Source organism: Cololabis saira, chromosome 3 (assembly GCF_033807715.1).
Source record: "Cololabis saira isolate AMF1-May2022 chromosome 3, fColSai1.1, whole genome shotgun sequence".
Taxonomy (NCBI): domain Eukaryota; kingdom Metazoa; phylum Chordata; class Actinopteri; order Beloniformes; family Belonidae; genus Cololabis; species Cololabis saira.
Window position 1 is genome coordinate 40,959,109 of NC_084589.1, and position 26,553 is coordinate 40,985,661.

General features: G+C 39.8%; 1 protein-coding gene across 1 annotated transcript in view; it reads right to left on the reverse strand.

Annotated features, from left to right (window-relative positions):
* agmo (alkylglycerol monooxygenase) overlaps nt 1–26,553 on the reverse strand; it is a 113,850-nt gene that overhangs the window by 69,900 nt on the left and 17,397 nt on the right. The window contains exon 3 of the mRNA XM_061717514.1: nt 22,625–22,776. Coding sequence (XP_061573498.1) covers nt 22,625–22,776 — 152 coding nt within the window. The remainder of the gene's footprint in view (nt 1–22,624; nt 22,777–26,553) is intronic.

The following is a 26,553-nucleotide window of genomic DNA, read 5'->3' on the forward strand; positions in this document are numbered from 1 at the left end:
TTTTCCTACTTCTGTGGGGTCGAATATTCACGCTAAAAGGGAAGTCATTTTTCATTTATTAAATACTTTCCATGTTTCATAACAACTGTAAAGGGAATGCTCCTCTCCCTCTTCTATTTGTAAAAGCCTGGTTGTCCTGTGTCTCCTTTTACTCTAACACAACACGTTAAACACTCATTCACACATCACAAAGTCACCAAACGTCACTCATCACTGTCTTTTCTTTTTTTCCTGCCCTTTCATGTCCCCCTGGTCTTTCTCGTCCCACCGTTGTTTATCTTAAGCCGGGCATACACTGTGCGATTATCGGCTCGTTTTGAGCCGATTTTACAGTCGTGCGACTATTTTTTGGATCGGGACCGATTTCGACCCAATCGTTGCTCGTGCCTCGTGCAGTAAACGTGGGGTAACGACGAGAGATTAACACCTCACGACGAGCTCCCGATCAGGAATTGTCAAGCGTGTTTGAAATCCTGGTCGCTCCTCGTGAAGGAGTCGCACAGTTGAAGCAGCTAGGACCCGATTTGCCTCATCCTTTCGCAGAGAGCATGCGCAATCTCTGATGTCACGTCAAAAACTATTAATTTTGTTGCAAATTCACATTACAAATCATGTTTTAATAGCAGAAAAAAAAGACCGCATTTCCACGTACGGTGCGGGTCGCCGCGTACCCTACGCCGTAGGCTCTGTGTTGGTGTAACGCGGAACCATAAATCAGCCTTTAGTGTGCGCTCTGTGCTGTTCTGAACACTTCCCTCCGCCGAGACACAACTTTTGCGGTATGCGTTCATTGTTGTGTCTAAAAATGATGCGCAGTGCCGATCCAATCAGAAACAGTACAGATATTTGGGGATTTTCTTTATATATATAAAAAAATAAAGGATCCCCATAACTTTGATCGGGTGGGCAGGACGCACGTTTGGGTTGGAACAGCCTACCCGTGCCCCAAAACTGGCCTCGAGTTCCAGGACACAGAGGTCCGACGGGAGGATTATGATCGTATAGTGTGAGCAGACGGAGCATCTGAGCATCGGGTCGTACACTGCGAGACCATAAATCGTGGGTTGTGAACTTTTGAACTCCGCAATCTAGTCGTGCAGTGTGAGATGGGGCAGTCTCATAGCTTTAGTCCTCTTTGGCTGAATTTGTTATTCTTTTTCTTCTAGGGATCAATAAAATTTGGCTAGACTGTCATGAAAGCTGGTGAATACACACATACACCTATGCACACACACACACACAAAAATCAATGGATGTGCCACAATGTTCTTCCATTGAACAAAAACAAAACCGAAGAAGTTTTTGGACAAAAAGAAAGTGTTTTAGAGTCGGCACATAGCTTCAGTTATTACAGCTAGAAACCACTGATAAGTTGTAGTCATGGACTCAGACTTGAACTTTCACAGACACATTAAAACAATTACAAAGTCGGCCCTCTGTCACCTGAAGAACATCTCCAGGATCAGAGCAGGATGTCTCATTAGGACCTTGAAAAACTCATCCATGCGTTTATCTGCAGTCGAATCGAACAGTGTCTTCCCAGGTCTAGAGTTCATCAGACAGAAGCTGATCCAGAACGCTGCTCACCAGAACTAAGAAAGTGGACCACATCACTCCAGTTCTTTACACTGGTTCCCTGGACCTCAGAGAATAGACTTTAAAATACTTCTGTTAGTTTATAAATCACTGAATGTTTACATCAGAGTTGTTGTTGCCATAGCAACCATCCAGACCTCTCAGGTTTTTTGGTTCAGGTCTGCTCTGTGTCCCCAGAATCAGAAGCAAACATGGACGGCATTTACATGCAGTCAATAACCCTTTTAAAACCCGAATATTGCCAATAAACCGAATTTGCACGGCCATGTAAACACCAGTAACCCCTTTGAATAACCTGAATTTGCTCATATTCGGGTTTTTAAAAACCCGAATATGACCCCTGGGTTACTCCTTTTAAAACCTGAATATTCGGTCATGTAAACGCCAAACGGAATATCCCGATCAAACGGAACAGGAATTAGTTTTCTGCGCAAGTAGTTTCTGTTTGCAAGGAATCTTAGTCTTTTGAGTCCAGGACGTTCTTCTAAATACGGAGAAACGCAAGACCAGGAGGAGACTAATCACTTCATAAATGTAATGAAGGATATGAACATTTTGGCATTTGTAGACGGTAGAAAGTACCGGGATAGCGAGATTTAAAGGTGAGCGAAAAGTTGCGCGAAGCAGCATTTGTTTTGAATTTGGATACAGGAAGAAGAAGTGGAAATGACGGGAATTGCGTCATCACGTTCTCCGCGCGTCGCTGTTTTGATCCAGATATCCCGAATGATTAATTACCATGTATACTGGGATAACCCTGTTTGCTCACGCATGTAAACGGAATATTCCGAATGTTTCAGTAACCGGAATATTAGCAATAACCCGAATTTTGACTGCATGTAAACGTAGTCATGGAGAAGCAGCATTCAGCTTTTCTGCTCCACAGATCTGGAACAAACTTCCAGAAACTGCAGAAACGCTGAAACTCTCAGTTCCTTTATATATATATATATATATATATATATATATATATATATATATATATATATATATATGTTAAAAACGGATTTCTTTACAGGTGCCTTTGACTGCATTATTTAAGTTTAAACAATGTCAATTTCAGCACTAAACTGTAACTCTAGCTTAAGTCTAACTTTTCTTTATTATGCCACTGCACTGTAACTCAATTTTTTCTCTTTATTGTTCATGTTTCCATTACATAAAAGCACCTTCAAATGCCTCGTTTCTGAAATGAATACACAAATATACTCGCCTTCCTTTGAGTGATTTATGTTCACGTGAGAGAGCTGGCTGCAACTTTAAACCCCCACCAGGTAGTTCCTGTAGGCCGAGCTGAGTTCCTCTCCTACTACAGGTACGTTTCTGGCCCTGTTAAAGGTTCCTGAAGGCCCGTTTTGCAGAGCCGTTCCTGGTAATGGAGCCACGTGGCAACGATCCGGCCCCCGAAATGCACCTTTTCATTCATCCCAGTAGCAAAATTACAACTTGTACCCACAGATAATTCAAAGACTTTTACAACATACAAATAAAGTTTAAATGTATTAAAAGTGATCCACACGTCAGCCTTGTTTAAAACGTTATAAGAAACACTTCAGAGCAAGAGAAAGCCCCCTCGGTTCCCCTTACACTAAGATGATCATATGAAAGTCACATCGCCAACCTCTTTTTTTCTGTTTCATAAACTTGTGACCTGTATTGCGGCCAGCAGTCGTAAAAGTCAACGTTGCGGGTCTACTCCACCTGAACAAACACGCTGCTGAGAACTGGAGGGAAGCACTGCGAGCACCGCGATCTGTCCGTTCACAGGTCCAATAAGTGAAGCTAAGTTGGCATCGCTCAAGTGTTTGCGACACCCCAAGTGAAGGCTACTGCTCCCGAGCAATAGTCCACACCTTCCTTATTTAACAGGGTTATTGCTGGATTTCAGCAGGCGTGAGAGAGTAAAAGTCCCGGGGAATGTTTTTAGAAGTGTAACACAGAGTGTTAAATGGTGTATTTTGGATTGAGTAAAAATGGAAGCGACTGGGTTGGATTTCATTTCGAGCTTTATTAGTCCTCTCAAGGAAACTGACAGATTCTCGAGACAAGGCCTGATGTGAGTGGTGAGGAAGGGCGGAAACGGACTACGTCTACAGCAGCCAAGTACAAAAATTATGACATTTCTTCCGCTCTGAACCATGGGGGGATTCAAAGATGAATTGTCCCGCTCTGGGACGTATTGAGAGGATAATCCAGCCTTTGTTTAATTCCAGCAGCCTTTTTGGCTTTTTGCTTTTTTTCTTCTCACAGGAGTCATGCTTGGCAGGATCCAGGACTAAGGGCGGCTAAGATTGATGCTTGTTGTCATTGATAGGAAGTTGGAACTGCTAGGCTTCGCTGCAAGCCCGTGTCCTCATCTCTGGACTCGGCAGGACACTGCATAGTTTGGCAGGGCCTATTCAGGAGGGAAGTCCTGTTAATGGTGAGAACCAATGCCACAGAGCCCGCATTCCCAGCAAGAGCAGAAAAATGCTGAAGACTATATGTCTATCAGCCCTCCAGTGAGCTTTAACTCATGATTTCTTCAGGAATAACAAGGATGAGTGCGTGCTAATCAAGTGGTGGACTTTTATAGCGCTTTATACCACACCTAAAGAAAATATGTTTATGACTGCTTGGAAATTCTCCACAAAACTCGGGATTTATCGAGCTTGTTCCAGTTTTAGGTTCAGGTATAATAGCGAGAAACCAAGCTGCTACTATCAAACATTTCGGCAAATTTTAAATGGTGGAACCATGCCCACTCTAACTCAAAATCCTCACATTGTTGGTTGGCAGATTAACTGTGTTTATCGTGGTAATTATCTTAGTTTGGCATGTTGGTGCTGAAACACAAGCATGGTACCAAAAACACGGCCCCAAGAATGTTTCAATGGTCTGTCTTGAGCAACTCGTTGACCAAAAGTCGACCATCATTCTTTTGGCTCCATTTGCTGAAGCCGCAGCTACATAGACACATCAAACTTAGAACCGCAGCAGGAAAATATGGGCAAATGATTCACGAAACATGTATGATTGATATCATGAAAGGTCTGGTCCTACATAGGGATGGGCGGTATGGACTAAAAAATGTATCACGATCATTTCTGGCATTTATCCCGATAACAATAAAAATGACGATAAAAAAAAAAAAAAACAATTCAACTCCATATTTTTAACTATAAATCTGTCTCGCTCTCAGATCCGCCATGTTTGTTACACAAATCGTCATCAACAGGAATTTATCTTTCTTTCTTTCTTTCTTTCTTTCTTTCTTTCTTTCTTTCTTTCTTTCTTTCTTTCTTTCTTTCTTTCTTTCTTTCTTTCTTTCTTTCTTTCTTTCTTTCTTTCTTTCTTTCTTTCTTTCTTTCTTTCTTTCTTTCTTTCAGGCTCATTTTCTTCCTTCCTACCTTCTTTCCTTGTTTTCTCCCTTCTCCCCTTTCCTTCCTTCCTTCCTTCTTTTCTCCCTTCTCCCCTTTCCTTCTTTCCTTCCTTCTTTTCTCCCTTCCTTCTTTTCTTTCTTCCTTCCTTCCTTCCTTCCTTCCTTCCTTCCTTCCTTCCTTCCTTCCTTCCTTCCTCCTGCTCTCCTTCCTTCTTTTCTTCCTTTCTTCCTTCCTTCCTTCCTTCCTTCCTTCCTCCTGCTCTCTCCTTCCTTCCTTCCTTCCTTCCTTCCTTCCTTCCTTCCTTCCTTCCTTCCTTCCTTCCTTCCTTCCTTCCTTCCTTCCTTCCTTCCTTCCTTCCTTCCTTCCTTCTTTCCTCCTGCTCTCCTTCCTTCCTTCCTTCCTCCTGCTCTCTCCTTCCTTCCTTCCTTCCTTCCTTCCTTCCTTCCTTCCTCCTGCTCTCCTTCCTCCTTCCTTCCTTCCTTCCTTCCTTCCTTCCTTCCTTCCTTCCTTCCTTCCTTCCTTCCTTCCTTCCTTCCTTCCTTCCTTCCTTCCTTCCTTCCTTCCTTCCTTCCTCCTGCTCTCCTTCCTTCCTTCCTTCCTCCTGCTCTCTCCTTCCTTCCTTCCTTCCTTCCTTCCTTCCTTCCTTCCTTCCTTCCTTCCTTCCTTCCTTCCTTCCTTCCTTCCTTCCTTCCTTCCTTCCTTCTTTCCTCCTGCTCTCCTTCCTTCCTTCCTTCCTCCTGCTCTCTCCTTCCTTCCTTCCTTCCTTCCTTCCTTCCTTCCTTCCTTCCTCCTGCTCTCCTTCCTTCCTTCCTTCCTTCCTTCCTTCCTTCCTTCCTTCCTTCCTTCCTTCCTTCCTTCCTTCCTTCCTTCCTTCCTTCCTTCCTTCCTTCCTTCCTTCCTTCCTTCCTTCCTTCCTTCCTTCCTTCCTTCCTTCCTTCCTTCCTTCCTTCCTTCCTTCCCGTACGTTGTGGATTTAACGCAGAACCATAAATCATTTTTACACAAAAACTTTATCAAAGGGAATTTATCGTTTTTACCGCAAGATGACAAATTCTTATCGTGAGGAATTTTTTGGACGGTATATCGTGAACGGTAAAATATCGCCCATTCCTAGTCCTACAAATCCATGATAATAAGGCCACGCCCAGCAAACTGTAAGCCTGACAACCTGAAATCTGATCTGCAAGTACAGAACACACAGAAAAAGCTTTTTGGAAAGCAAAAGCCCCATTGATGTTTGTTTTTTTTTTAAGCTGTGTTGGATAATGTAAAAACCAGACTTTTACCTTTAGGATTTTGGCTGTGTCTACACAAAATGAAGCATTGCGGGACTAAGGTGAACAATAAATAGCAGGAAGTTTCCCATAAGTCAAGTCACGCGGGAATGATCCCAATAAAACTCTGTTCAGCCGTCCAGCACCGTCCCACTCCTTTGCTCTTCTTTGTCAACTCTGAAACCCAGTTGCTGATGCTTAAAGTTTGAATTTTTTCGTGAACAGGATGCTCCTTTCTGCTGAGTTTACCAAAAAAATATGCATGAGCTCTCACAAGTTCTTGTGATAAATCAAACTCTGTGGGATGACAAATTATTTTCTCAGTTTTTTTAAAAAGCAGAGGAGGTCTGGCAGCACAATGGTGTAATGTTTAACGCTCTCTAAACTGATCTGTTGAATTGTAAATCCAGAGTTATAAGTTATAATCAGTCAAGCAGCATTGGCGAGTTAGACTTTGACATAGACTGTTTACATCCTGCTCAACCCTGTTAGGAGTGATGCTTACATAACCCGAGTCACATAAATGTAAGAACCCAAAGTCCTGTTGAGCTCCATAAATTTAGCTCTAGTAAAGACCTGCGCTAAACGGCAGTGACTGCCAGCCTGCACCTTGAATAATACCGCTATAAAAAGAAAAGTATGACTGCACAAAAGAAAAATAATCAACATCTACTCAGGTCCAAAATGATACTCTTAAACCACCCGAATCTTATAAAATACTTTTACAGTAACATCAATCACGCTTCTAAATCATCACCCGGAGCAACAAACTGCTGGCACGGAGAGGCAACACCTTCCGTGCGCAGCCCTCTGGGTGGTGGGCTGCCCTGTCAGTCACGGGCCTAATGGGGTGTGAACAGGGCTCCGTGTTTGGATTGGAGGGCTCTTGGATGGCGTGCCAACCCAAACAGCCAATGCAGGACTCTGTGGGACGGTCAACCAGCGCTCCTCAGTCTCTGCCATACTTCATGCTTTCCACACAAGTCTAAACCAAACACACTAACCTTAGTCAGGCCCACTTGCAGCTCTGATAAACACGGCATAAAAAGCCACGTATAAACAGACGACCAAGGGGGCGAGAGAAAAACAGCTCTCTCTTCTGTTTTCTCTTTTTTTAATCACGTTCCATTCAAATTGATGAGATTTTTAATTTAATTTATTCAATTTCCTTTTCCCTTTTACTACTTCCTGTTGCAAAGTGAATAAGATGAAAGGATCATGATGGTTTGTAGACCTGTGCAAACAAGTCAAATTGTAGGTGACGTGTTCATGTCACTGTTTCCATTTTATTCAGTCATTTGAGTTATGATAAAACACTGCATTACACTACATTTGTAACGTAAAAACATAAATTATCACTCTTCAGTTTGATCGGCGGGTCGTCGGCAGAAGCAGCGGCGCTGAAGCTGCAGAAACTTCGACCAGAGTGTGAATCCTGCGCCTCAAACGTGTAGCTCATGGGTTTATTGCCTTTTTAAAAGTTTAATTTGCATAGAAATGCATTTGTTGTAGTGCACTACGACTTGACCTCAGTCTACAGGTTGTTTGATCAAAGAGTAGAACAGAAGTCGCTGTTAGATATTTATGAACAACTGTGCCAAATATTGGCTAAAAATATATTTATATTCACTATCAGTGAAGTTATCCTTCTTTTGCATTAATTAACCATTTTATCCTTTGACATATTTGTGTAAATCGTTTATAGTTCATGTAGGGGTGTAAAATAAGCACGTTAATTGCGATTAATTAATTAGAGGCATATTTGGTGCTATATGTTTTTTAATCACTTAATCTATTTGTTAATCTCTAACTTTAATTTTTCTGTTTGCAAGTTACCTTTATTTTGAAATCTGTGTTTGTGCGGTGGGCTTCTTATGCTTGAGTTGTGGTTGGAAAACAACGGTCAGTCACGCCTTGAAGTGGACGTTGATCGGCTGTCGCTGTGTGTGGGCGTCGTTAGCTACGCTGATAAGAGCTGAGATATACTTGCTGTTAGTGCTTGCATTCGCGTCCGTTAACGTCCGTTCGCGTGCACCACCAACCGCAAAGTCGCTCGCATAGTACGCGAGGAGAGCGCGTCGTACCGGCGGTGACCGATAGGGGGCAGTAAGCAGAGCAACAGTTGGAAAAGTGATTAAATATTTAGTAGTAGAGGTAGTAGCAGTAGCAGATTAGAACAACAAACAAGTTAACATGACAATGTTGGATGATGTAGGAGATTATAACATAGCTGTGGTTGCGATCTCGGCAAATGCATCCCATTCAAGTCTGTTTAAAAAAATGTATAAATTACTTTATAAAGCCACTTTTTTTGTTATTATATATCAATCTTTTGATCTGCCACAATTATGTAATGAATTCAAAGGAAAACACCTCACGTTGAGCGCTTTTCTCTGCAATTATTAGTGAGATTAAAAAAAGAGATTAATTAGCTTAATTACTTACAGGTCTTAATGAATCGCTCAATTTTTAATCGCTTGACAGCACTAAGTTCATGTTAATTATTTTACCATGCAAGATTTACGAGACCATAAGAGAATCATTTTTAAGACAGAGTTAACTATGTTTTGGCAAAATTAAAGGGTCAAAGCGATTAGTGTCATGCACAGCACTTGATAGCGTAACAACCTTGGATTCCATCAATGGCTCAGCCGTCAATGGTTTGCCCGTCCAAATGGAGGAAGTTTGCTCCAAGTATTTCTCTGAAACTGCCCGCACTTTGCCAAATACTTTCTCCAGAGGACTTCCAACAAAAAAGAAAAAAAAAAAACATTCATGAACATCCGCTTAGGAATTTTTGAGTAATGACCAAAAATGCAAATACCAAAATCAGGTCATCTGGTCCAAGAGAAAGGTCTGTCTGAAATTTATACAGATTTCCTGAGAACCAAGAGCTCTGACTTGCATACAGTCAAAAAAAAAACATAATGCACAAACGCAAAATTGACCAAACTGTTCATATCTACCCCTCTAAAGAGCTTTGCTCTTATCAGTTAACTTCACCAGTAAGACAAGTGTCCTGACTGATAACAATAACACAATAAGTTCTCACTACCCTCGCCCTCATTCATCACGTTTGCACTTCAGCCTGCCGTGAGAGGAAGTTTGCTGTCAGCCATGTCTGCGGTGGAAGCCAGTTCTTCCCTGAGCGCCGCTGACGGAGGGAAGTCCATCCGTGCGGCGAGCGGAGCACACGAGGGCAGCAGACAGCCGGACTGTGGCCTCTGCTGAGCTCAGCGACCCTTCCAGTGATCGCAACCACCCTCTTTTTTTCCCTGCACTTTGTTCAAATCGCGTGCATACCCTGTGGATATTTTCATTTTGGGACGTCTAGCTTTAATCAGACCAGTTTCATTATTCCAGAGCAGACATACCTTCTCCCTCTTTCAACACACGCACACAAAGCAGACAGAGAGTAAAAGCACAGAGACCTATAGATCACTGTTGATGTTGTTTTTACCTCCCGTGAGGCCTTTCACATGCTCTCTTCTCTGCTGTGAGTGAAACTCCCACATCCTGACCAAACCATACCAACAGAACCAGCAAAACCGAGCAGAGGCCTGGATTCCTTTGTCGGCCCATGCAACCTGCACCTAGCCAGGAACTCGCCGTCAGAGGGAAGATTTATGGAGACCCGGCCACCGGGGGGGCATTTCTAGGCCCCCCATCCCACAGCCTGGAGGAGCTCCTTTTCAAACAATAACATCCACATCGGCTGCGTCTCCTCGGGGAAGGAGCGCGGCGGAGGAGTGCTGAGCACATCTGTTTGTCTTAACAGCTGCTGCTGTCTGCAGGGCTGACTGAGAGGGAAGGGTGCGGACACGAGCAAACAGATACAGAGGATGTAGTAAGGTGCTAGCAAAGCAAAAATACTTTACAGGCGCTCCTCATTTAAGGGAGCAGAGGGTCTCTCAACGTGTCAAATTCATACACTTTATGGCCAAAGTTTCAGTCTATATAATTTTTTTTGTCCCAGTTTGGAGGGATCTGCATTGCCTCTATTCATGTAATCTGTTGTTTCATATCTACCTTTGAGCACTTTATCACACAAAAGGAGCCAAAAACACCCACAACAAAAGGAAAATGTTGGATGGAATTACAAAGATGAAATAAATGAGTAGCAGTAAAATGATGGTCTCTGCTTGTTACACCATAAAGACACTCATCTGGCTCCCTGGACACCTCCAAGATATGAATCCGGGAGAAAAAGTTGTGAAAAGTACTGATTTGTTCTTTCTAAAAAAGAAACTAAATGAAATGCTCTCCTTTTTTATACTTTTTTTTATAATTTATATTTTCCTTATAATTCTGCTGCACATTATGAAAATAAAAAAATACCACACAAGCTTATTTTATCACTATCACTACAGCTGTAAAGCAGATTTTTTACATAAAATCAATTTTGCACGGATTTGGTCACAGTTGCATCATGCTGGGATACAAACTACAAGAAGAAAACAAAATAAACAGGACAAAATAAATAGCTGTCTGATGCAAAACGGACAATTCTGTTTGTGTAAATATAACTAATTTAGCATTTGCTCTGATTGTGGAAACGTTTCCCTCTGGGGTGTAGCCTACGTCCTGATCTGAATTCCTCCAGCTCTCCAAAATGAGAGGTGTGCGACTGTTGTGTGATTCAGGTAAGGCACACAGGCATTTCACACAAACCAGTTTCAAAAATTAGTTGGCAAAAAAACAAACAAACTATATTCCTTTAATTGAACCAACTAAAGGATGGAAACCACTAAAGAGTGAGGACCAAACCATTAGGAGCAATCATGAGGAGACGGCTCAAAATGCATGAACTTCCTGAGCAGATATGCCTAATCAATTATTAGAATGTGAACTTTTAATCCACATCAGACAACACAGTCAAGGCATTTAGGAAATTCTGCTTTAAAAACAAACAAACAAGACACAACAAGACTTAGATATTCTTCTTTTTTCTTTCTTGTGCTTATCTACAAATGTAGGAATTTGTTTTTATTATTGTACTGCATGTAAGGATGCTTGGACTGTGATTTTTGCACTTGCACTTTTGCCCTCCCACAACGAAGTTTCTAACGGAAAAATAAAGTACTTTTGAGTTTTGAGTTTGGGTTGACATCAGACTTCCATTTCCGACCATTAAGGGCCTTCCTTGTTGTTTATTTAATTCTTCCAGTGCCTGGAAGGTCTGGTTTTGTGACAGTTTGCATTTCCATTTTTGATATCCACAATGTGTTTTGGCTTCTCCTCGCTGATATAAGCAAGACCTTCCCTGATAACAGCATTGCTGTTATCTGATGTGGATTACGCCTCCACTATTAAGAACAACGCCACAACAAGAACCGTGGTTTAAAAGCTTCATTTTCGAGTATAACACCGTGTCCTAACTGCATGCGATGCGAGCGAGCGTCAGCGACAAATTCCTTCCTCCATTGCTTTATCTTCTATTGGACTGTCCTAACTGGCCGCGAGCGACATGGCGCTGCGCCGTTTTGAGCTGAACATTTGTTGGACGCCCTACTTCTATTTTCTTCCTGTCGCTTGCGTTGAAAACCGGTTGAAAGCGCTGTAGGAAACAGTCATGATGAGGAACGGCTGATCCAGTTAGTTGAAATGAGAAGTTATCTCTATGATTCCTCCTCATTTCACTACAAAAACCTCAATAAAGTGGCAGCTGGCTGGAGGGAGATGGACAGGGAGCTGGAAGTTTCACTACTTATTATCTAAAGCTTGTCTTTTTCATTTACCTTGATGTGATAACCAGTCTCTGCTTAGCGAGAGACTGACCAATGGGAGTCGCGCTCGCTTCATCTGGTCCGTTGACCTCGCTGAGCTGCGCGGATTCCAGCCAATCAGCGCGTCGCGAGGTGCTGCCACTTTAGGAGCGCAAGGGCGGGTAGTGCGGTGAGTAAAAGGCGAGTTTCAGCTGTCAATCAAAATAACGTGGGGGCCCATAATGCTTTCAGTGTGGACAGAGAGCGTCCAATGTCACGCAGTGCGACGTGATAGTCGGACGCTCGCATGCAGTTAGGACGCGGTGTAAGGCGTCTCTTCTCATTCATTACTATCAGTGCAGTTCGTGCAAACAGAAAACACAAACGTCACAACCACTTCCATTCATTCAATTGTCATTACACCATAGGATTGCCACCTTTCAGAAATAGAAATAAGGGACGCCCTGATTTCAGCAGCGCAGGAGCCAAAAAAAAGCCCCAAAACGTCTAAACTGCATAAAAATGTGTTTATTTTATATGAAAAAACAAAATGCATTGATTTAAAGTTTAAAGTGTTTTAATAGCATTGAACTTTCATGACTGTAGAGACAGCCAACCATATAGCAAATGAAATAGCCTCCTATGCTACGTATGTCCACATCAGCCCAGATGTATAATATAACCTACAGGTGAAGAATATGGTGTAAAAGTTCATTTATTTCAATAATTCAACTAGAATATGTTGTAAAAGTTCATTTATTTCAATAATCCAACTAGAATATGGTGTAAAAGTTAACTTATTTCAATAATTCAACTAGAATATGGTTTAAAAGTTAACTTATTTCAATAATTCAACTAGAATATGGTGTAAAAGTTAATTTATTTAAATAATTCAACTAGAATATGGTTTAATTGGCAAACAAAGAAAGCTGTGCACCACTGCCCACATGCAGTATGGCGTGATAGTTCGCTAAGTGGATCCTGCCAAGTCCATCGCTGTAGATATAACGGCTGGAAGGGCCGAGGAAGAGGCTGACCCTGTTGGAACTCCTCGGTCTTACATCAGATCCCCTCATGGAAACCCGCCTTTCACATGCATCTGCATTGTCACAATAATACGCTGCATATTTGAAAAGCAGGTACACGTTTGCTGGGCAAAAATGACGTCTTCACAGATGTGCAAGTAACCCATGTCATGTGCACTAATGTATCCTGCAGCCGCAGGACTTCTTAACTCATGACTATACAGATGTCACTGCTCCTCTTTAGCTTAGATAAAGTCACTGCAATTTGAAAAATGTTGATACGTCATACCACTTTCCCTCAGTCCACCTTAAATGACTGCAGGTAAACTGAAACAAGATCATATTTATGTATGTTTTATCTGTTAGTTTCATAGAACGATTTCAACCTATACTTTTGAATGCAGAGACAATATTCCCTGAGAAAGGTTTTCAAAACTATTCCTGATCCCTGCCATGATGTCCACTGCAGAATTATTGATTTTCCATCTTAAACTCTCTCTATATTGATACTATGTACCATAAAGCAGATTAATATTATTTTGACTGATGTGCAATTGAGTTTTGAGAAACATTAAACCCAAATCTTATTAAAAAAAAAAATGATTGCTTTCAAACTGCAGAACATCCTCAATCTTTGCTTCTAAAACATTTAACCAAAAGTGATCAACGTCTTAAGTACTGGGATGTTCCACAAGGCGTTTCTCATCTTTCAGTACCACAGAGATGGTGGCCCTTCCCTCAACTCTATCTTTTTCAGAGGTGTCAAAAGTATTCACATTCATTACTCAGGTAGAAGTATAGATACTAGAGTTTAAAAATACTCCTGTAGAAGTTGAAGTATCAACTCAAGTTTTTTACTCAAGTAAAAGTATAAAAGTACTGGTTTCAAAACTACTTAAAGTATAAAAGTAAAAGTAATGTAAGGGGGAAAAAAGCCATTAAGGACAAAAGCCATTGAAAATGAATGCGTCTTAGTATAATGCAAATATATTAAAGAAGCATATATGTGACTATTGAGCATTAACATGTGTTTCAGAGAGCAGGAGATATGATGACTAGTTGCCTATAAGTATTGTAATGGTGCAAAAAGTCAAACTTCAGAGGCATGTTATCATTTATCCTAACCTTTATTGGAATGAACTTCCAAGTTTAGTTGCAGGAATCTGAGGGAACGGATGTAAGAACAAAACTGGACAAGAACATCTGAAACAACCACAACCAAATTCACTCTATCCGGATGGAGCAATTTAACTGGATAGTTTTTGTTTAAAGGCCGAAATGAAATAGAGTAACGAGGCTGTTTTTAAAATGTAAGGAGTAAAAAGTACAGATAATTGTGTGAAAATGTAAGGAGTAAAAGTAAAAAGTTGTCTGAAATATAATTACTCCAGTGAAGTATAGATAACCAAAATTTCTACTTAAGTAAGGTAACAAAGTATTTGTACTTCGTTACTTGACACCTCTGATCTTTTTTAATAAAAGTATTTTAAATGAACATAAATTAGGGGTAAAAAAAGGACAATTTTACATTTTGAATTACATCACTTTTTTTCTCATTTTGGAAAAGAAGTTGCTTAGCTGGATTAACAAATATTTGAGAACTTTTTACAGATTCCCTCATAAAATCTCTCACCCTGTCACTTGTCTCATAAAAATGCCTTAGACTCCAAATTCTGATCAATGTCCAGATATTCTTCACTGCTCTCTTCTGACTATTGGCTTTTGTATGGGAGATGCTGCCGGGGTTGGACCCAACCCAAACAACTCTGCCTTTTTCTCCAATGACATCACTCTCTGAGTAGGTAATGATACCTTTACTCAAGACCCTCAAGTGACGCTCTGATGATTGTGCGCTATAAGTGTAACACGGGGCAGCAGCAATTAGTGCGGTCGGGCGACGGCAGTGTAACTCCATTACCTCACATATAATCAGAGCACGGACAGCTGACTGGCTAATTAATGGCTTCACCCTGGCTGCCTGGCCTGGATATAGATGCTGCCGAGAGCAGAGCTGCTATTAGTGGCCCTCGCGATATGAGGTTAGAATAAACAGAATCAACAGACCTGTCAACAACATGGCCGCATCGAACCATCGAAAGTCCGTCTCCTGCACACCCAAAAAAAACCACGTGGTCCAAGCCCAGTTCAGAATAGAAATGTTTTCGAAACATAAAAAAAAAAGTTTGCCTGCAGCTGAAAAGAGGTATGCAGGGGGAAAATACAGCATAATAAAAGAAGAAAAAATAAAAAAATAAATTAGCACTTGGGGTAAATTGTTTTACATTTCAGTCAGTCATCAGGTTATTGAACCAGTGTTTTTAAAAAAGGTGGCTTTGATGGCTTTTAATGCCGAAGCCAGCGGTTAAATATTTAGTGAAAGTTATATTATTTCAGACGGCTGCCGAGCTAGACTTCATGGAAAATGTGTCTGCAACTCAGCCGTCTGAAATAATGTCTTTTTTTTCCTTTGAAAGCAAAAGTATAATCAAAAATAATGTAATCCGAAAGGTTTATTATGAAAATTGGACTTAACTAAAAGCCACACTGCTATTGATTATTGGACATGATCCAATCATAACAGCTCTAGCAAATATTGATATCAGCAGTTTGAATGAAGACGCTTTTAATTTGAGTCAGTGTGTGCACAAAGGTCATTCAAATGTTTGCAGTCCCACAGTTGCCTCAACTTCGACCACAACTGCTGTTTGTCTACGCAGAATCCAGCCAACCGCCGACCAAAGGCCATAAAATCGGTCTAATCACAGACTTTCGCTACTACGCCTGTGAATGCAAGATCTTAAATTTTATCAGGATCTAAATGGAAAATAAAGGCCCACAGAAGGCGGTGGTGGGGGTTCAAGTTTTCTTATTCACACCGCCGTTATCTCCAAGATCCACGTCTGGCAGGAGCAGCCCCGAGCAGAAATGCCTCCTCAGCAGAGATGGCATCGGAGCTGCACAGAACTTTCCACTTAATTATCTGTGAGCTATCCTTTCATGTCAAGGTTATGAGAAGGAAACTATGAAAATGGCCATAAAACTGGTGAAAATAAAAGTTATATTTTACGCTGAGGTAATGTAGCCTCATATTTCTCAGCGGAGAATGTCACTTTTGCTGCTTCTTGACATTTGTACAGTAATCATTCAAGCATTCTGCGAAGATTTATAGCTCCGATGTCTTAATAAAATAAGACCACAGATTCAATGTCCCTGCTGTTAGGAACTCGACTGTGTAACTTGTCTAAGATATGAAGTGCAATGAAGCCAGACACAACTCCTAAAATGTGTCACACCTATATAGTGCCTGCATTTCTCATCAAAACTATAAAATCATGTGAAAACGTTGGTACCACCTCTTTTAAATCCTATATTCTTCGTGTATCAACATAATAAAAATCATCTGATCACAGTGGGTCATAGTATTAGGAAAATGCAGTCACTAGTTCATAAAAAATAGGCCAAAAAGTAAAAGTAAAAAAGCATGTGGGCATTGCTTCATACCAGCATGTAGATGCACCGATGGCTTACAGATGAATAACCTAAAGTAGTTGTTTCCTGCATGATTATCAGTCTCTACAGTCATTGGAGAGGAATTTTGACCTTTTCGTCTTTACAGCATTGAGGTTTTTAAGCATTTATGACTCCAAAACAAGCTCTAATCCTCACCCCTCCACCGCTACTCTTGACAGTGGGTTTAAAGGTGTTTCTGGCTAATGCTGTTGGTTTCTACCAGACATGGAGCTGAGTCAGACTGCTCTGCTTTGGTCTCATCTTGTTGTTCCTCGAGTTTTCATATTCTTTTTAATACAGAAGAGGTCTTCTACTGGCAACCACTTCCAGACAATCTGCACTTCTTCAGTCCTAATCATGCCGTCATGGACTTCAGCATTTAACGAGATCTAGACTTGGGCTTTTTCTGGACATTACATAAAGTCACATGTCCCATCCACGGTAGACTGTCAACTGCCTTGAATACTTGTGAATAATCTTCCTCACTGGAGAAGTTATATTTCAAAGATTACTACTCATGTATTTCCCTCTTACAGTTGTGTTAAAACACAACTATATGGCTCCAGAACAGCAAATTGATAAAACATCTGATCTTATAGGTCTGAGCACCTGCTCCAACTTACCCATTAAAATCTATAGAAAGAGTGAGAGGCTACTTAGCGTTACCAACAGATTATTTATTAATTCAGGACTTATTACATTTAAAGAAATAGAGTTACAGACATTATTAGTTATGCATAGGGCAAAAAGAAAAGTATTACCAAGTAATCTACAGCAGTTGTTTGTTTTTTCAAATCCAGAAGTTATAGAACATAGAAGGAAATATAATTTCAAACATCAGCATGCAAGGACCACTCTCAAGCAGATGTGTATATCAGTTGTGGGAGTAAAACTGTGGAACTCTCTACAGAATGATTTAAAGGAATGCACAAATTAACTTAGGTTCAAAAAAATTTATAAAGATAAAATATTTAAGTTATATGATCATGAATAGACTGGGAATTAAGCAGTATTATTAATATCTGTGGTTGGTTCTATTTAAGTGTATATTTTTGTAAATATTGGTTACATTGACTGTTCTTTTTGTGTTGGTATTGAATAAGGGGCAGGTAAAATAAGACTTGTCTTCATCCTGCTCCTTTTCGGTCATGGGTGTGTAGATTGACCACCATGCACGAAATAAATAAATAAATAAAAATAACATTATAATTCTTTTTGGCTTCATTTTTGCTTTCTTAACAATAATAATAATAATAAATAAAACTAAATGGCACTATTAAAAAAGTTAAAAATGTTGTTCTTTTATTTACCTAATACCAAGACCCATTAAAATATTGTTATCTTTACACACAGAGACAGAGAAAGTAAACAGCACAGAAGTAAAATAAGGGAATACTAATTCATCATACAAATACAAGTGCCATTTTTGTTTTTGTCTACAATATAGCGTTGAACAATACTCATTACATACATTTCTCAGTGCATCAGAATTGTGCAAAACACATCTCTTTTTTTGAACCTTGCTCGAGGTCAGGGCTTGGTTAACGGAGACATCCTTGGCTGACCAGAGTGAGGAATGAGGATCGTGCCGGCCCAGGTCTGCGGTCGAGCACAGTGGCTTCCCTTTGGTAGCAAGGGGAAAAGCTTAAATATCCCCAGCGAAGCACTGCGTCTGCCCTGTACCGACAATAATCTGTGACCCCAAAATGTTCCATAATAACAATCCCAACAGACTGGAAGTAAAGGAAATGAATGTAAGTGGATTTCTTTCTCTCTTTCTTTTTTTTCCAGTTATAAAAACTGCTTCTGCTGCTCAAAAAAACAAAACAAGTCTTGCAGAACAGAATGAGTGGGTAAAACTACAGCGAGGACGCTTCATCCTCGAGAGCAACTGCTTAACATTTCAGGTTTTTTAGATAAATGTTTAGTCACACGTACAGTGGCAAGGCCATCGATGACGAGTACAGCCGCAATTTTAATCAGCTGGAAAAATAAACACGAGCAACTGCAGATGATAGCATTTTTCCTAGAGTATCGAGCGGAAAAATGAGTCAGTACATACGACATCACCTCTACACCGCTCTCATCTCTTAACTGTAAACTGAAACTAGCATTAACATTAACACCTTCATTAATCTTTGAAAAGATGCATAACTGATGCGCCAAAAAATTTAAAATAAAAAAAAATTGAGGCAAATGCAATGAGCCGATCAAAGAAAGCCGACAAAAAGTCATCTATTTCGGGCCTTTGGCTGCACCAAACATAATACATTGATGATGTCGCCGTCATCAGAGCCTGACAAGCGAGCCCACATCAGAACGTGGAACCTGACTGAACCCACATCCAGAGTGGTGGAAAGATGGAGTCGTCTCCTACACCTCAGACGGGGGTCTGGCAAAAAGCATTAGCTATTCGGGTACTTCCCTCCGTCCCCTATAATGGACAATATTACTGCTATTTTGTATTATTTTTCAGATCCCTTTGGGGTGCTGTGATGGATCTCTGTGCTTCCTATGCAGCCAGGTAGAGAGTGTACAGCCATACTGACCTTTCTTCAGAGGTGTCAAAAGTATTGTCATTCATTACTCAGGTAGAAGTATAGATACTAGAGTTTAAAAATACTCCTGTAGAAGTTGAAGTATCAACTCAAGTTTTTGACTCAAGTAAAAGTATAAAAGTACTGGTTTAAAAAACTACTTAAAATATAAAAGTAAAAGTAATGCAAGGGGGAAAAAAGCCATTAAGGACAAAAGCCATTGAAGATGAATGCATCTTAGTACAATGCAAATATATTAAAGAAGCATATATGTGTACTATTGAGCATTAACATGTGTTTCAGAGAGCAGGAGATATGATGACTAGTTGCCTATAAGTATTGTAATGGTGCAAAAAGTCAAACTTCAGAGGCATGTTATCATTTATCCTAACCTTTATTGGAATGTACATCCAAGTTTAGTTGCAGGAATCTGATGAAAGAACAAAACTGGACAAGAACATCTGTGCCACAACCGCAACCAAATTCACTCTATCCGGATGGAGCAATTTAACTGGATAGTTTTTATTAAAGGCCGAAATGAAATAGAGTAACTTACCAGTGAAGTATAGATAACCAAAATTTCTACTTAAGTAAGGTAATGAAGTATTTGTACTTCGTTACCAGGGTGTGTGTGTCCTCACCTGATAAGACTAAATATTATCTGTGTGGACTATCTAGATACAGTACATGCAGTTCAGAGAAGATCTTTTGCTTGTGACTGAGATGTAATTTGATTCTGGCAGTTTTCCTGTACCTACTTGGCAAAAAGCAGCCAAACCTGATGCTGGACTTTGTCCCAGCTGTCTCTTCAGACGATTGCTTATCAATTTACAGCACTATCCCACATATCAACAAAGATGAATGAAACTAGCTCACAGATCCACAGCCGATATCATGGCAGAGGTGACCGAGAAGAACACAAGAAAAATGATGACGAGACCAAATGACTGAAACATGTACAGTGTCATAAAAGTGACTTCATCCCTATGAGGGAGCGTCTTAGATAAAACATTCCTTTGTGTCATCACAAGTATTTCTGTTGCTACATAGTGCATGAAAACATCCAGCTCTCGATTTACTTTTTGACATTCTTTACTTTGTTATTGATATCGGTGAAAAACAGCCCACCTGATTGGCTCTGATATGGAATATCACGTCACCAACTTGATCACTCTTAACCACACTGTTTGGCTGGAGATATTTGACAATAAATTAGGAAAAATATACATATATAGTTTGTATATACATTAATATACAAAAATATACATATATAGTTACAGTAGGCAAAACAATCTTCAATATGTATGACTTCATCATCTACAGGACTGTCTCAGAAAATTAGAATATTGTGATAAAGTCCTTTATTTTCTGTAATGCAATTAAAAAAACAAAAATGTCATACATTCTGGAATCAGTACAAATCAACTGAAATATTGCAAGCCTTTTATTGTTTTAATATTGCTGATTATGGCTTACAGTTTAAGATTCCCAGAATATTCTAATTTTTTGAGCTAGGATATTTGAGTTTTCTTAAGCTGTAAGCCATGATCAGAAATATTAAAATAATAAAAGGCTTGCAATATTTCAGTTGATTTTTAATGAATTCAGAATGTATGACATTTTTGCATTACAGAAAATAAAGGACTTTATCACAATATTCTAATTTTCTGAGACAGTCCTGTATGTTCTATATTCTGTTAGCTTCACCATGATATCTTACAGGTGACTGTTCACCTCTGTGAGCATAAAACAAGTGTAATAAAAGGATCATGCTTTTTTAAAAATAGTCCTCCACACAAAGAGAAATCCCCATGACTATGCAGACGCTTAACATCCTCCCTGTCATCATGACCGGAGGCTAAAAACATCTCCATGTGCACGCTCGCATCAAAGTAAAAGGTGAAAGTGACCACCAGCATCCCGAGACGATGTTCTCATTCTCCACAAAAGCACGCCGGCCAGTTCTTGGCAAGCTGCGCCACACATTTTAAAAGCACAGCTTCTGTTTAGCCAGAGTCTAACATCAACACAGCAGCAGTGGACCTTATTACAAAACTATGCGGAGTAGACTGCGGCGGGGAGCTTGATGTGCCACTGACACAAATAAACATCACTGCAGGCCACGAACAAATACCACTCATCCGGTGTGCAGAGTGGCAGCGGAGCATCTGGCATGTGCATCACTCCGCCGGCACACATGAAGAGAGTCCGCGTTAAAAAAGAAAAAAAGAAAGATCCACCGTGGGGACACTGTGTCCCGTCTACATTTTCTATCTGTGTTTTTTCAGAGTGATGCTGCACGACGTCGCCGCTTCAGAGACATTACTATATACAGCCTGTTGCCGTGGCAGCCCTGGGTTAAGACCACAGCGCTCTGGAGACCAAGGCCTCTCACATCTGCACAGCTCTGAAGCAGCTGGATGTAACTCAAAAATAATTGCTTCCTCTGCAGTGTCCAGGAAAACATGATGTGAGTGCCATGTTCACGACTCCTCCCAGCAGGGAAGGAAACTAAATCAACATTTTACAGCTATTTATCATCCGCTAACTTTGTAGTCTTTGTTTGTGCTATCTGAAGGCAACACATATTTTGGAGATAGTGAGTTTGATGCTGGTGGGTATCAGACTTTTATTGGCGGAGTAATGCACTGGGAACACAAACACGACACTGGAAACCCAGTTGTCTTTTGAAGAATTGGGACCGAAGCGGTTTATTTTGCAATATTTTGATGAGAACTGTTTGAAACGTGGAGAGCAAATGTGTGATCAGCAGAGAGGAAGATTAAGCTGAAGGAATGTCATGAAAAGTTTTAATACATTTTCCACTGGGAGAAGGGGACACTGTTCATTATTATCGTTACTATGAACCCAGTTTGACCAGAGGAGAAAACTACACTTTTCTTGATCATTTTTTTAGAGGTGTCTTCAGTATTCACATTCATTACTCAGGTAGAAGTATAGATACTAGAGTTTAAAAATACTCCTGTAGAAGTTGAAGTATCAACTCAAGTTTTTTACTCAAGTAAAAGTATAAAAGTACTGGTTTCAAAACTACTTAAACTACCATTGAAAATGAATGCATCTTAGTATAATGCAAATATATTAAAGAACCATATATGTGTACTATTGAGCCATGTGTTTCAGAGAGCAGGAGATATGATGACTAGTTGCCTATAAGTATTGTAATGGTGCAAAAAGTCAAACTTCAGAGGCATGTTATCATTTATCCTAACCTTTATTGGAATGTACATCCAAGTTTAGTTGCAGGAATCTGAGGGAACGGATGTAAGAACAAAACTGGACAAGAACATCTGAAACAACCACAACCAAATTCACTCTATCCGGATGGAGCAATTTAACTGGATAGTTTTTTTTTTAAAGGCCGAAATGAAATAGAGTAACGAGGCTGTTTTTAAAATGTAAGGAGTAAAAAGTACGGATAATTGCGTGAAAATGTAAGGAGTAAAAGTAAAAAGTCGTCTGAAAAATAATTACTCCAGTGAAGTATAGATAACCAAAATTTCTACTTAAGTAAGGTAACGAAGTATTTGTACTTCGTAACTTGACATCTCTGCCAACCAGTCGTGGGAATTGGTGCGAGTGTGGTGCTGGTACCGTGAGCAAAGCGGTGCACCCAGTAGTAGCAGAAATCCACTCCTAAGAAGGTGAACCACCAGGTCCAGGCCGAGTCCCAGGGCAGCTCCAGCAGGTGGAAGTGGTCCCATACGTAAACGTAAGCCGTCAGCTCACAGCCTCTCATCAGCAGCCTGACGGACAGTAAAAACTAGTTACAGTTCACATGTGTCACATGCATGCAGATTCTGCTTCTTTACAACTCTATACGGTCTGTTGGTCATCTTATAATACAGAAGGAGACATAAAAGTCTTGTTTTTTGTGAATATTTTCCTTAAATTCAGGTGTTTTAAAAAGAAAAGAATTAAGCCTCTATTCCTTTATATCAAGTTTGAATTATTAACAATGTATCTATTAAGAATGGTCATAAACTTAATGTATAGTTAATGCATAGACCAAACTTTAATTTTAGCCTCTGCTAAAAACTACCCAATACATTTTTTCCACAAATATGTTATTGTTTTAACACAGTTTAGAAGTCCATCCTTGTAAACGTCCACATTCCACTGTTAAACTTTACGGCAGAAATAAACACATTTACAGTGTGGTATGAAAGTATTTCGTACTTTGTACTTTATACTTGACACCCCTTCTGGCAAAACCTGCTGATGGGGTGAATTTGTTCATGGTTGGCACGAGCAAACGAATATGTACAGTACAGACCAAGCGTTTGGACACACCTTCTTATTCAAAAAAATGGCGAAGTGTGTCCAAACTTTTGGTCTGTACTGTATGTCCTCCGAGGTCGCCAGTCGGGCCAATCGCGTGCACTTTCCTTATTTATTCCAAAGGTCCAAGAGGTAGACAGATGATGTGATTGCAGCCGCACCCGTTTTAAATCCAGTTTTCAATTACGACTCAGGCCACGTTTACACAGAGCCGGGTATTTACAAAAAACGATATTTCCCCATCTACGTTTTGAAAAATACCATCATTTACACAAACCAATACGTTGTTAAGGTGCTATGAGCAGCCAAACCTACAGGGGGCAGTGTAACGACAAGCATAAATCATGCTAGCCAATCAGAGTCCTGGGAAAAAACGTCAACAAATGACACGAGTAACTTCCAGTTCCTTCCAAGATGGAACGAGAGTCTTTCATTTGGAGTGACAGAGAAGTGGAGTTACTTTTAAGTGTGACTTTAGAATATAAAACAGGTAAAATACAAGACAATATTGACGGTGGCCAAACAAATTGTAAACACAGGTCGCACTCATGATGCTGCACTGCAAAAACTCAAAATCTTACCAGGAATATTTGTCTTATTTCTAGTTAAAATGTCTCATTTTTAGTCAAAAAAATCTCATTACACTTAAAACAAGAGTCATCACCAGATAAATAACTATTTAGTTATTTGACAATTTTCACCTGTTTCAAGTAAATTTTCACTTTTTTCCAGTGATGAGTCTTGTTTTAAGTGTAATGAGATTTTTTTGACTAAAAATGAAACATTTTAATTAGAAATAAGACAAATATTCCTGTAAAGATTTTGAGTTTTTGCAGTGTGGTGACGTTTCTGTCTCATAATGTGACGTTCTGAAGCCTAAATGTCCGTTTCCCTCCGTTTTCAAGCAAACGTGATGACGGAGTTTTTGCAAATCTCCACTTTGGCTGGAGTTTTCAGAAATGATCATTTTTTGTGACTTTGAGCTTCGTTTTCGTGTAAACGTACGGCCAAAATGCATGAAAACTCCACAGTTTTTGCTACGTGTAAACGGGGCCTCAGTGTTCGACTGAGAATCCTTGGATGGTACCTTTAAACGTTCAACAATTCCAAAGATTATTGTAGTTTACGAGTGCTATGACACCCCAAAAACTGCAGAGTAATGCAACACATAGCCTGAAGAGAGCTTTTAAACGACACAATTTTAGGTCCAGCTTGTCAGTTGTAGAGGACGGGGGGGGGTTCCCATTTGGAGTTACAGCCAGATAGAAAGCATCGGCTGTGATCACCATAAGGAAGGTAATTGTTACGGGAAATCCGCCGAGCAAGACGAGACAAACACAACATACCTACCACAACGCAGATTCTTTTTCATAACAAAAGATTTTCTATTAAGCTTCAACTCTCTTCGGCCATTCTACTTTGTTTAATCTGTTTTTTCTATGTTTGTTCTGAAAAGGTCACAGAATAAACAGCTTGCAGGGTTTGTTTTCCCCCCTCAGACTGTTTTTCAAATAATCAACTGTGTTTTGAACGTGGTCAATTTCTTATTTATGTTTTGTTGTAAAATCGGGTTATAGAAACCGGTCGGGTGACCAAGGAGCCGTCTGACGGTGTCGTCTGTGGCCCTGCGTCGCCAACCAATCACGTCATGTGAACGGTGAAAATGACTTCAAGATCCTGATCACAAAACAGCGAGTCAGCGGAGTCTGAGCATCATGTAATTAAACAGGCCTAAAAACATGGTGGCATCGTGACAAAAACCTGGCATTTAAAGGTTTAAAATCTTTAAAAAATCATGAATATTTGATATCAATACTTAGGTCAGATATTGGTGAAAGAAATTAGCTCAATTAAAGTAAAATATAATATTAATGTATAATATGTTTTATAGCTACCTGAGGAAATGCGCATTTTTTGCGCTAAAGGGTCCAAGTGTGAGTATTTGACACTGCACAAAAAATAATAATGCATGAAAATCAATGTTGCTACTCATCATTGACATATCCCAGGCTGTAATAATCCAAAACAAAAAAATCTACTTGCATGTAGTATATTGAAAATAATTCATTTTTTCTGTTTTTTTCATCTAAAAAATGGTGGCATTGTGACAAAAACCTGGCATTTAAAGGGTTAAAATCTTTAAAAAAATCATGAATATTTGAAATCAATACTTAGGTCAGATATAGGTGAAAGAAATGAGCTCAATTAAAGTAGAATATAATATTAATGTTTAATATGTTTTATAGTTTCTTTATGAAATGCGCATTTTTTGCGCTAAAGGGTCAAAGTGTAACAATTATTCTAACTGTCCCGGAGGGTTAAACAGGCCTAACTTGCAAACTCCCTGCATCCCAACCTGGCTGTGCAGGGTGAGCAGGAAAAAGCCAAATCCTCCAAGGCATCACCCTCAGCATCCAGAGAACCTGCTTCAAATGTCAAAATCCATTGGGCGTATCTAAAGCTCCCATGTTCAGGTTCTGACTGGTTAAAGCTGCTCTGGCACCAGGAGGGGCTTTTAATGACGTAGAGGATTGTTGTATATTATAAAAGTCCTTGTTTTTCTTTCTATGCATCATTAGATACTCATTCATTCACTTCAGCCTTTCTTCACCAACACACACCCTTTATATGTCAAGAGATGCAAATGCAGAGCGATCAGTTGCTAAAAGATGAGTGACTGAAAGATTATTGACAAAGGCAAACAAGCACATCAACGTTTTATCAACGAGTCTTTTATTTCTGTCCGGATCATTGTCCCCCAGGTAAAGTTCAGGCACACAATCATGTTAATGTATTTCCATCTAAATGTAATCTTGTTTTTTCAACTAGTTTCATAAAGTTTACAAAATAGAATAACATTGTTTGGCATATTTAGATTTGGGTAGCACAACATAGCGCATCATCTCATCTCCAATTGGATAAACTCAAAGTCATCACAACACAACATTCTTGAGAGAAATTTAATTTTAATTTCCAACTTCTGATTTAAGAGAAGTCAGCTTGATACAACATGCTATTGGATATTGAAGCCAAATGTATATTTTTATAGTTTGCTTCTACATTTATTGTTTCCTCATAAGAAAACAACAAGATGTAAGAAATGTGAATATAAATTTGTGGATTTTTTTTGGCTTTCAATGTTTTCCTGTATTATTTTCTACATCTGCATTTTCTGTCTTGAGTTGTAAGAAAACTGCTATATTTTTTTTTTTAAATCCCACTGATTTATTGATACGCAGAGA